This window comes from Rhinolophus hipposideros, assembly GCF_964194185.1.
Source record: "Rhinolophus hipposideros genome assembly, chromosome: 3".
Classification (NCBI taxonomy): domain Eukaryota; kingdom Metazoa; phylum Chordata; class Mammalia; order Chiroptera; family Rhinolophidae; genus Rhinolophus; species Rhinolophus hipposideros.
In genome coordinates this window covers 106694317-106706952 of record NC_138049.1, presented here as the reverse complement: position 1 = coordinate 106706952, position 12636 = coordinate 106694317, and the positions used below count along the sequence as shown (strand labels likewise).

General features: G+C 49.2%; 1 protein-coding gene across 1 annotated transcript; it reads right to left on the bottom strand.

Moving 5' to 3' along the window:
* Positions 1-868: 868 nt before the first annotated feature.
* ZBTB12 (zinc finger and BTB domain containing 12) lies at positions 869-2931 on the bottom strand. Its single transcript, XM_081038994.1, has 2 exons — positions 2904-2931; positions 869-2399 (listed from the first exon to the last, which is right to left on the bottom strand). The coding sequence occupies exon 2, from the start codon at positions 2375-2377 to the stop codon at positions 998-1000; it is 1380 nt and encodes a 459-aa protein (XP_080895120.1). The 5' UTR covers positions 2378-2399; positions 2904-2931; the 3' UTR covers positions 869-997.
* Positions 2932-12636: the final 9705 nt, after the last annotated feature.

Here is a 12636-nt window from a genome sequence, read left to right as displayed (position 1 = left end):
CCTGGTCAGAGGAACCCACTTGTCACACGGCTCTTCTGCTGTCAAGGCTCCTTTAGGCATGGGACCTGCATGAGTTGTGACTTCTGGGTATTGAGCAAATGAGAGGCTGTCTAGGGTGGGTCAGTCATTTACAAGCAGTTGCCAGAGTATATAAAGAAAAAAAATTGTTCTTTTTTTTTTTATTTTGTGGAAAACAAAAGCAGAAAAACTAAAAGCCCAAACTCCAGAAAAAATCCTAAAAAATACGTTTTGTTTCTTTAAAAAATACTGTATGTCTCTAATCCTCTCCCTCCCCCCAAAAGAGCCCTTCTTGTGTCCTTCCATCTACGTGCCCTACCCCCCACCCCCTACTATTTCTTGTTCTTGCTATTGTACCCCACTTCCCAATATCTACCTAGGATGCTCACCCATGTTCTCTTACCTGCCACCTTACTTGTTCTCCCTAGAATTTTGGTGAGCCTTGTACCCACAGTCCCATTCTCCCAGCATGCAAGACCTGTCCCCCCTTACTTTCCTGGGATTCAATAATCCTTCCCCCTACCAGTCCCTTTCCCAAGGATCTATTCTAAGCAGAAGCTTGTGAGCTGCCTCCTGCCAAATTCCCTCCCGAGTCCCTCCCACCCACCCCTACTTCAAGAAATGTCAGACCTCTCCCTGGGAAGGCTTAGCCAGTAATAAAACATTTTCCAGTCTTTTTTTCCTCCTCATTCTGTAGGACCCTTTCCCTCCCTCCACATTTCCATGCACCTCTAAGAGAAGACAATCTTTCTCTGGGACCCCATATTCCCTGGCCTTCTCCAAGAACCCTTTGCCTCTCCATCCTTTTCTTCTGAAGACACAGGATCTTCTCTCCGAGGAATTTGGGCGCCTCCCTCAGGATGTGTATGTCTCCTCAGGCTCCCCACCGTACCTGTTTGTCCCCGACACACCCCCCCTATTCTCCTGGGCCAGGGAGCCACCTTCCCACCCAACCCAGGAACCCAGCGCGCCTGCCCGGCTAGCGGATGAGAACGTTGATCTCAGCCACACTGGCCTCCAGCACATTCTCGGCCGTGGTCTTGCCGTGCTGCTCCTTGAGGTGCCGCCTAATGGCAGGCTTGTGGGCGAAGCGCACGTCACAGTAGGAGCAGCGATAGGGCCTCGCTCCTGAGTGAAGATTGAGGTGGTCGTGCAGTGTGGACTTCTGCGTGAAGCACTTGCCGCAGATGCCACAAGAGTGTGACTTGACGCCGCGGTGCACGTTCATGTGGCGGTTGAGGTTGCTGCTGTGGTTGAACTGCTTGCCGCAGCGCGGGCACATGAAGATGAAGTGTTGTGCCCGCATGTGGAAGACCAGCTTCTCCACGCCCTGGAACACTTCCGGGCACTTGGTGCACTTGATGTTTTTTAGGGGGTTTGTACTGGAGAAGCCCCCTGGCAGAGGGCCCCGGCTGCCCCCCGCCCCCAGGCTGCCCCCCGCCCCCCGGGCAGCCATGGCCACCGCTGCTGCCTCTACTAGGCCCGAAGTGGCCCCCACGCTGGACCGGCCTCCGGGGATCAACAGCAGGCCCTCCCCTTCTGCGTCCTCAGACAGGCTGTAGCAGGCTTTCACCACACCCTGTGGTGGGGCCACAGTGCTGGGGGGCACGCTGCTCTGGGCCAGCTCCCCCAGGTGGCTGCCCACTGAGCCACTGATGCCCAGACCTCCTCCTAGGCCTCCGGGAGGTTTGAGCCGATGTGCCACCTCCAGGGCCGACTCCACCTTGACGATGCAGATGTCAGACACATCCTCGTCCTCGTCCTCATCCTCTTCTTCGGCCTTCAGCTCCAGGTCCTCATCCAGCGGGAACTCCAGCTTCACAGGCCGCAGCAGCGGAGGGGGTAGAGGGGGTGGGGGGGGAGGTTTGGGAGCTGGCTTTGGGGTCCTGGCAGGAGGAAGGAGGGATTTGGTGGCACTGACACTGCTCACAAGGCTGGCATCGCTGACCCCATCCTCTTTGAGACCTATTTTGGGCTCAATGAACTGGCTGAGGGCGTTCCGGCATTTCTCTACCACGTGCTCCATCTGCAGGTAGGAGGCAGCCGTCAGGTAGTTAACGATATCCCTGACTGCGAATTCCAGGGCACCCGTGTAACAGGAGAGCAGCAGGTCGGCCACGATGCGTGCACTGTGCATCAGTGAGACCTGCAGCTCAGAGCTGGGGTTCAGCAGGAACTGGTCCCGCAGGAAAGGGGAGCAGGCAGCCAGGATGACCTTGTGGCCGCGGAACTTGAGGCTGTCGGCCACAATGGTCACGTCGCAGAACCGCTCCTCTGCGCGGAGCTGGTTCATGTTCCGCAGCGTAGCGGCCTCGTGGCCAGGCAGCTGGAAGCGCAGGACTTCCACCCCAGAGGCCATTGTGGCGGGGGAGTGGGCAACCCTGGTTGGGAAGGAAACCGGTCAGAGACAAAGGTCTCTGGCTCTCCTAAGCCAAGGCTCCAGGCCCCTCGCCCCCATTCTTGCCCGGTCCCCCAGCATCACATCTCCCAGGCTTCAGGCCTCTCCCTCAGTTTCCCCTGCCCCGGGGGGAGGCGCTGTCCCTCCAAAGGGAGGGAGGCGTGGTTCCCGGGGGCGGGGCAGCGGCGTCCATACCCCCAGCCCAACCGCACCGCGAGGATGGGGAGAACCCCGTGCCCTCGGAATCACAGAGGAAGGGGTAGCAGAGGCCTTGGGCTCTAGGCTCTGGGGTGCCCAGGATGCAGGCTCTTGTCACCCCGCCCCCTTTATTCGCTGCCTCTTTCCTCCGCCCCCCCTTTGCACGTTTGCACGCGCCTTTCACGTCCTCCCCCCGCTGCCTGCACGCATGGTGCACGCCACCCCCCCGCTCAGAGCTCCGTGGCACGCCCCCCCCAGCCCCACGACCCTGAGTGCACGCGCCTCTCACCTGGCCCGGGTCCGCGCGCTGTTTTTTCCCCCCCTACTTCCCCCACCCCCCCGGGGCCGCCGGCGCCCCCACACTCGGGCAGGGCCTGGGCAGCGCGCAGGCGCGGGGGTGCACAGGGCGCGCGCGCGGGGCTCGCTCCGCGTGGGCGTCAGGGGGGAGGGGCGGGGGTGGCTCGTGCTGTGTGTTCCAGGCCCCGCGCGCGGCGGCCGCGACGAGAACTCGGGGAGGAGGAAGAGGGGAGGGAATTAAAGGAGCAGGAGTCCCCCCTTCCCGACCCCCCTTTCTTCACCAGCCCCCCCCACACGGTTAAAGGGCCGGACGACCAGGCCTCCCCTTTGGCCGGTATTATTTGTCCGCCAGAGCGGAAATACGTTCCACATCCCCCTCTTTCACGCTCCCCCTCCTCTGTGCCTCCGGGCCCCGCGGCCCATCTGCGCGTGCGTGCCAAGTGCCGCGCGGAGGCCCGCTCGCCCGGGCCCGCCCCCCGATCCCGGCGGCCCGCGGTGCCGCCGGCTCCGCGCCTTTCAGTGCGCGCGCCCCGCCCGTCGTTCTGCCCGCGGGCTTGTCTCCCCGTGGGCGACGCCGCCACCTGCTCCAGTGGTGATGCCGCTTTGGCCAAGCTGTGCTGATCCGGGTCCGGGTTACAGGCGCAGCCCCTCCCAGGGCCCCAGACCCACCCCTCGCACCAATCCCACACCCCGGTCCCCGGCTCTGAGCTGTTAGTCGCTGTTGCCCACGCCTGCATCCCCCACTTGAGTATGTTCACAGTTCTTCAGCCACACTTCCAGGCGTTCCCAACTGAACTGAAGCTAGTAACCACCCCAGTCCACTTCCCACCAGGCCAGACAATCCAATACCCTCAACTTTCCTCTCCGTCTCAAGATCGTGTAAAATCCCATCTATCTTCCCCTCCTCTCCATTCTCAGAATTGACTTCAACGTTTTGCGAAGGCAAACTGCCTTCACTTGAACTGCCGATGACCTTGCCCATCTCATCTCTAATACTACTAATTATGCGATTATTTATGTTAGTACTATTGTACTATCTTTAATGTTCCCATTGTAATCGGCCCTTCACCAGACTGACAAGGTCAGAGCTCCACCACCCTAAACGAAACCTCCCTTCAGCTACACCTTTGCCTTCTCTTCCTCTCATTACCAAAGGAAGCTGCAAGTCTCCACAGCTTCACCACCAGCGTCTATCAGCGCCTTGAAGACTGGCTCCCTCCGCCCCTATTCCTTGCATTTTTGATACCCACACTTCCCCACCCATCCAAGTCCAGGTGAAGAAGCCCCTGTTTCCTGCCAAATTAATTTACTACACCCTCCAGGAGACTAGAGCGTTTTCCTTACACATCAATTTTGATGAAAATGCTTGTTATATAATGCGTTCGCGATTTGGTTTTCCCAAGTAAACATCTTGATTGCAGGAATTATGTCGTGGGTTATGTTTTGCAAATTAAAGTCATGCAATAAATGACTGACTGTTGAAGTAATTCCTCTTCAGTTCAGCCAGAATCCACCCATAAAAAGTTTGTTCCTTGCTTAAACTGAATTGTTGAACTGAAGGGATGCCCTTTTGCGGAAGGGGTGGGGGTAAGGGGGTGAGGGATGGAGGGTGATAGTGGGGGGTGGTAGTGGGGGCGGTGTACAGGAGGAGGGTTGTGTGTGTGTGTGGGGGGGCATTGTAGGTGGTGCCTTGATTCCTTGCTTTTCCCTTTTAAATAGTCTGACTTGTATGCCTCCACCCAGTTCTCTCTATTCTGAAAAGCCCTCTTTGTAGAAATCTTTGTAGTCAGGCCTTGTGGATTAGAGGAAGAACTGGCTTTTGTGTCAGACACACATGGGCTCAAAGTCATATTCCACTACTTACTAAAAGAGGGCCCTTGGGGGGCAGCCAGTTAGCTCAGTTGGTTAGAGCATGGTACTCTTAATAACAAGGTTGCCGGTTCGATCCCCACATGGGCCACTGTGAGCTGCACCCTCCACAACTAAATGGAAACAACTACTTGACTTGGAGCTGATGGGTCCTGGAAAAATATTCTTAAATAAATTTTTTTTTAGAAAAAGTGGGCCCTGGGGCAACTTACTTAATTCTCTGAATCACAGTGTCTTTATCTTTGAATTACAGTTCCTTACAGGGCTAATGTGAGGTTTAAGTAAGCCTGGCATATAGTAAGTGCTGATTCAGTGATAGCTCCCTTCCTGTTTGCCTAACTGAGAGACAGACGACAAAATTTTTAAGAGAAGTTTAAAAATTATATTTCCCTATCGCCTCCCTTCTTTTCCTCATTGCCAAACTTCTCAAAAACAACAGTTCACCCTCCAGTGTGAGCAGAAATACAAAAAGCTGTCAAGGTAAGAATTTAAGTTCGTAAAGTTTTGTTCTGTCCCCTTCCTTCTACTTCTCCTTCCTGGGAGTGTGAATTGGATGGGACCTAATCTCAGTTTACAGTTTAAAACACGTGGTCCTTGGTGGCAGGTGGAGAGTCTTCAAGTGCCCAGCCCTCCCTGTTACACTTTTATATGGAAACAATCAATAGTGCACGAAGCTGTCTTTTCCATAGAGTCTGGTGGGAACTCGTTGTAGGGCTGCTTTCCCACATACCTCCTTGGCTCCTGGTCCCCAGCTTCTGCCAGCGTGAGATGAGAGACCTTCCTGGCCTTGACTGACAGCACCTAATGCCCTACTGTAAGGTAAAATTCACAGATAAATTCAGGATTCTTAGTGGGCTTGAGAAATAAAATCTGACTGGGGATGGAAGGAATGACTAAGAGACAAAAGGTCTATGTTCTAGTCCAGATTTGAAGTCCTCAGGACCCCAGAGGTTTCAGCATTCTCTTCAGTGAAACAGAGGGATTATTCTCTGAAGCCTTTTCCAGCCTGATGAGTCCATAAAAGCTCATTCTGAAATAATGTGTGTTTGTGTGTGTGTCTGGGAGAAGCAGTTAAGGATTAGCTGGCTCGTGGCTCAGAGCACCACTCTTGGTTATTGATGGGGGCGAGCAGTGGCCTAGAAAATCCCAAACAGCGGGAAAGCTTAGACACTCCTCTGAGGCAGTCAAAGTATTTTTGGCAGTGGATTTGCTTTTGCAACTCTGCTTAGCCCAGACTGGAAAAACCGTATTCCTTGAGCAACCAATAAGGAAGGAAGAGAGAAGTCAGTATGGATTTTTTAATCCACAGGCTGACAAAACTTTTCTTTATTACAACAAAACCTTCTCCCCTTCTCCCCTTTGTCCTTTGAGCCACACTCAGCTCTGCCCTCACTGGAGGAACCCTGATGAAAACTGCGACCCTTTCCGGCTGTTCAGGCAATGGAGACAGGCTCACAGCTTGAGAAAAGAAACCATATGAAACGAAGGGCCTAAACCACTCCCATCCATTTGCAAAACCACCTTCTCTAAATTCCTATCCATCTCTGGCAATGTACCCAGCTCCCTGACCATTCCTCGAGGCTGGCTCTTCCTTCTTCCTTGTAACTCATTCTCCCCAGTTCTTTGGAACCCCCTCACTGCCTCAGTCTCCTGACATACTCGTCGCTGCCCCTCCTACCTTAGAGGAAATTTAGTTGTCCCTGCAAACCCCGCTTCCCCCCTCTAACTCCTCCACCCCCTCCCAGACCCTGCTGAGCACTAGGTCTGGGGAAATGATGGCAGATTCTCCTAGCTCCATTGTCAGTCCCAGGAACAGGACTCTCTACTTCATGCCAAATACCCCTCCCTCCCAGCCGGCGAATCCTGCTGGGCTACTCCCTGCCTCTCCTTGTTGCCAGGAGCAACGGACTTCCAGGCCTGGGTTCCTGGGTACCTGGCTCAGGCTGCTCTCCACAGGCCTGCCAGGGTCCATGCAAATGACCTAACCCACACCTCAATTTCCCTTTCTATCAGGCCCTCTTCCTTCCCTCCATCCATTCCTTCCCTGTCTAATCAAAATGCCATCACTTCAGCTGGCTCTGGGTGCTGCTTTGTACACCTGAAAGAGCCCCTCTTTTCACCACAGCTTCCTTCCAACCTTGTCCACTCTCCTGAGTCCTCCTACCCCACTCCTGATCCCCCTCTCTCAGCAGACTGCCCTGTCTCTTAACAGGGTCCTTGAGTGCCCTCCTTCACACCCCCAAACATCTCTTTCTTATTTCACTTTCCTTAATTTCAGAGTCTATTGAAAGCCAATCCTTCTTTCCTACACCCCACTCCTAACCTTGCTCCATTTCTCGCCATCCTGGGCTCATCACACTTATCTCCAACACTATAAACCCAGACAAGTCTTTGCTATGTTAAAAAAAGAAATCCTTTTAAAACCTGGTCTCTTTCTGGCTTCTGCCACATCTTACCTCCCACTTCTTGGCCCAGCCAGCAACCCTCTTCACTCACTCTTCACACTCACCCTCTCCTAAAAATATTTATTGTGACTGTATTCTACAGATAGAAGACTATATGAAGTGGACATGTCTAGTTAAAGATGAATGAAACAGAACACCTGGGCCCCTGATCGCAGCTTAAGGAAGAAATTCCCAGGACCTCAGCTATCCCGTGCGTGCGCTCCACACTGACTGCGCCCCTCTCCCTCTGTGCAGGGTGACCTCTACCCTGAATTCTTAGGTATATTCCCTTTGCTTTCTCACAGCTTCACTACCTCTGCATGTTAGGTGTTCCTAAACAGCATACTGTTTAGTTTGCCTGTTCGATCTTCACACAGATGGAACCATACTCGGGGGCTGGCTTTCTTACTCAATATTATGATTTTGTTGACTTGTGTAGCTGGCATTCACTCACTTTCTTCCTGTGGCGTGCTTACATTACAATCTATGAGTCACTTGTCCTGTCAAAGGATATTTGTTCTGTTTAATGGGTGGTTATCACCAGTGCTGCTGTGAGCTCTCCTTTCCCCTTCTCTGGGTACAACGTGTAAGCTTCTCCAGGGCAGCAGTCTTCAGGCTGGGCCATGTGTACCCCTGTAGTACGAGCAGACTGTCCACGGTGTAAGGGGACTGGCATGGGTGTAAGGGAACTGGTCTCAGATCTGACACTTCCTGATGTTGGGGATGCTGATGGGCCTGAAAGGACCCCATGAAGGAGGAGCAGGAGCCCCTTTCCCCTCCCTTTGCCTGACCCTTCCTTACCACAGAAAGAGGCCCAAGGGGGAGTTCAAGGGTCAATACACCACGGCACCAAGGGACAGTTTCAAAATCTGTGTTGGTTCTGAGAAAATGAGTGACTTAGTGATATCTTTCTGCAAGTCAGGTGCTTTCTCTATTTCCTTTCAACGAAAATGAAGGAGGACTCATTGAATGTCAGTTGATTGATTTATTTATCTACCCTTTTTGTTATTGAGGTGAAACTCACATAACATAAAATCAACCATTTTGAGGGGCAGCCGGATGGCTCAGTTGGTTATAGTGTGAGCTCTCAACGACAAGGTTGCCGGTTCAATTCCTGCATGGGATGGTGGGCTGTGCCCCCTGCAACTGAAGATTGAAAAATGATGACTGGACTTGGAGCTGAGCTGCGCCCTCCACAACTAGATTGAAGGACAACAACTTGGAGCTAATGGGCCCTGGAGAAAACACACTGTTCCCCAATATTCCTCAAAAAGAAATTAAAAATTTAAAAAAATTAACCATTTTGAAGTGAATAATTCATTGGCATTTAGTCTATTCACAGAGCTGTGCAACCAACACCTCTATCTAGTTCCAAAACATTTTCCTCATTCCAAAGGAAAACCCTTTGCCCGTTAAGCAGTTGCTCCTTATTCTCCTCCCTTCAGCCCCTGGCAACTACCAATATGTGTCTGTCTCTATGGATTTGCCTATTCTGGATATTTTGTACAAATGGGATCATATCATACCTGTCTGTGGCCCTTTGTGTCTGGCTGCTTTCACACAGAATAATGTCTGCGAGGTGCATCCATATTGTGGCATGTACCAGTCCTCCATTCCTTTTCACGGCTGAATAATATTCCATTGTACGAATCTACCACAATTTGTTTATTTATTCATCTGTTCATGGACATTTGGGCTCTTTCCACCTTTTAGCTGTTGTGAATAATGCTGCTGTGAACATGTGTGTACATGTATTTGTTTTGAGTTCTTGTTTTCAGTCCTTTTGGGTATATACCTAGGAGTTGAATTTCTGGGTCATATGTTATTTCTAGATTTAATTTTTGAAGAACCACCAAACTGTTTTTCACAATGGCTGAACCATTTAATATTCCCATCAGCACATTGTACAAAGGTCCTAATTTCTCCACATCCTAGCCAACACTTGTTATTTTCTTTTTTAATAGCCGTCTTAGTGGATGTGAAGTAGTAACTTATTGTGGTTTGATTTGCATTTTCATAATGACTAATGATGCTGAATATTTTTTCATGGGGTTGTTGGCGTTATTTGTATATCTTCTCTGAAGAAATATCTATTCAAGTCCTTTACCCATTTTAAGAGTTCTTTACATACTCTGGATACCAGATCTTTATAAGATACATGATTTGCAAATATTTTCTCCCAATCTGTAGGTTGTCTTTTCACTTTCTTGATAAAATGTACTTTGATGTACAAAAGTTTTTAATTTTCATGAGGTCCAGTTTATCTTTTTTTTCCCCCTTTTGTTGCTCATGGTTTTGGTGACATATTTAAGAACATATTCCCAAATCCAAAGTCATGAAGTTTTACTCATGGTTTCTTCCAAGAGTTTTATGGCTTAAGCTCTTATATTTAGGTTGTTGATCCATTTTGAGTTAACTTTTGTACATAGTGTGAGGTAGGGGTCCAACTTCATTCTTTTGCATGTGTATATCCAGTTTTCTCAGCACCATTTGTTGAAGAGACCAGCTGATTAATGTTTGATGATAGATCCCTGTGTTTTGGTATATAACTTCATGTGATTTCAAAGAAATTAGTGACGTTGCTATGACAAAATTCTTTCCATTCCCATCTACATGTTTGTGGAACCAAAACTTTCAGTTATTTCATCTATGAAAATGAAAAATAGAAATAGAATTCATGTTGAATCCTATCTGATTCTAGCAATAAGTAATGTTCATACATGAAAGTGTCCCAAGCATCTAATTTAGAATTGCACTTCCAATACAATTTTACTTTTCTTTGGGAGGGGTTGTCTATGGTTTATTGAAAATATTATAGCACAACAGGAAGAGTCAAACAGCTCCACGTGGTGTTTTGAAATTCATCCCAACTGGAGGCTGAGTGACTTGCAGGGTTGCACAGACTGCCGAAGTCCAAGAGCTCAGCATTCCTTAGTGTCCAGAACAACTTCAGTGATCTCCTGACCCAGGCCCGAGACCTCAGGAGCGTCATTCTCTCTCCTTTCTCTCTCCTCTTCCTGCAGCTTGATGGAGCTAATAATGGTGATCTCCTCGCACATGTAGCAGTCGTCACCCAGCGCATGTGGTACTTTCCAACGCTGACCTGGGCCGCCTGCCTCACTGGCTTGGTGCAAACGCGGCCCATCTTGGCGGGTCCCTGGTGAAAGAGCCAATTTTACTTTTTCATGCCTAAGCATTATTTAACAAAAATTGTAATATATTAATGTTGTTTTGATAAATTATTAATGATAATCATAATAATTACTTAATTCAGGAGAAAAAGTTAAACGTAAAGCCTTAAGCCCATCCATAGAAATTTTAAAAATTCAATTTTAATTTATAAACATATTTTTGTTGCAGAAAATAGAAGATTTTCAAGCATAAAATGTATTATATTAGGATAATGTTTTGGGGGTAGAAAAAGAAACATGAGTTCAGAAGAAATGGAGCAATATGAAATTTCTGACTGTTAAAGAAGAGTGTGATCATGTACTTTTTAATGAATCAGAGGGTATGTTAAAAGAGTGAAATAACATTTTTTAAAAAAGGTCAATGTTTGCCGGCCCGGTTGCCCAGGCAGTTGGAGCTCCACGCTCCTCACTCCGAAGGCTGCCGGTTCGATTCCCACATGGGCCAGTGGGCTCTCAACTACAAGGTTGCCAGTTCAATTCCTCGAGTTCCACAAGGGATGGTGGGCAGTGCCCCCTGCAACTAAGATTGAACACAGCACCTTGAGCTGAGCTGCCTCCGGGATGGCTCAGTTGATTGGAGCGTGGGCTCTCAACCACAAGGTTGCTGGTTGGACTCCTGCAAGGGATGGTGGGCTGTGCCCCCTGCAACTAGCAACGGCAACTGGACCTGGAGCTGAGCTGAGACCTCCACAACTATGACTGAAAGGACAACAACTTGACTTGGAAAAAAGTCCTGGAAATACACACTATAGGGAAGTTCCCCTATAAAGTCCTGTAAAAAAAAAAGAAAGAAAGAAAAAAAGGTTAATGTTGACAACACGCTAGAAATTGCATCCTTTTGCAACTACTTAAACATTCGAGGAAAATTTTTAGATAGCAGCATAAAAATGTTCAAGGGGGTACATAGTTTGCAAAATTCTTTTAACATGAGCAAAAATGTTTGAAAATTAAGTGCTTCTCCAACTTCCATTCGATTTGTTCAAATGCAGATTCTGAGCCACCAGGTCTGAATGGGACCTGAAGGCCCATTCCTAGGAGCTTTGGGCGATGCCACTGCTGTCAGCCTGTGGACTGCACTTTGAGTAGAAGCACCCGTATACCCCTAAGAGTGGGCCTGCCGGGTGGCGGGGTCTGCACACAGTCCACTCCCCTGACCGATGATAAAGCATTCTCGGAAGCAGTTGTACAGGTTTACACTCCCACCATCGGTAGGACTGCTGCCGCCTGCAAAAAGGTCACTAAAGGCTTCCTGGTTTTCAGTCGTCACCTCACTTGAGCTTTCTGCAGCCTGCGACACACTGGGTCACGCTTGTTTGACACACTGCTTTGTCCTAGTTTCTGTGACACCTCTTTCTTCTGTTCCCTTCCTTCTCCAAACTCAGTCTCTTATAACCCCCCATTCTCTTCCTTTTGTCCATCGTTTTACTGTTGGTGTCCTTGACCTTCTTGGCCTTTATCACGTTCTCCCTGAGTGATACCATGTGCTTGCTCTTAAGAGGTTGGGTACCACCTTGTGACTATGATGGTTAATTTTATGTGTCAAGTTGGGTAGGCGGTGGTGCCCAGTTGTTTAGTCAAGCACCAGTCCAGCTGTTTCTGTGAAGGTATTTTGTAGCTATGATTAACATTATACTCAGTTGACTCTAAGTAAAGGAGATTACTCTTGATAATGTGCGTGGTCCTCATCTAATCAGTTGAAAGCCTTAAGAGCAAAAACTGAGGTTTCCCAGAGGATTTCTGCCTTAAGACTGTAACAGAAATCTTGCCTCAGTTTCCAGCCTGCCAGCCTTCTCTACAAATTCACACTCAAGACAATGACATCAAGCCTTCCCCGAGTTTCCAGCCTGTTGGCTTGCCCTATGTACTTTGGACTCGCCAGCCCCTACAATTGCATGAGCCCATTCCTTAAAATAAATCTCTTTATATACAGGCGCACCTTGCAGACATTGTGGGTTCGGGTCCAGACCCCCACAATAAAGCTAATATCGTAATACAGTGAGTCACAAAAATATTTTGGTTTCCCAATGCATATAAAAGTTATGTTACACTACACTGTAGTCTATTAAGTGTGCAAAACGTTATGTCTAAGAAAACAACATATTTTTAATTAAAAAATGCTTTATTGCTGAAAAATGCTAGTCATCATCGGAGCCTTCAGCGAATTGTAATCCTTTTGCAGGTGGAGTATCTTGCCTTGATGTTGATGAAAATGAAATATATG

Coding starts and splice junctions, on each gene's coding strand:
- ZBTB12 (XM_081038994.1), bottom strand. CDS start 2,377: ATGGCCTCTGGGGTGGAAGTCCTGCGCTTCCAGCTGCCTGGCCACGAG.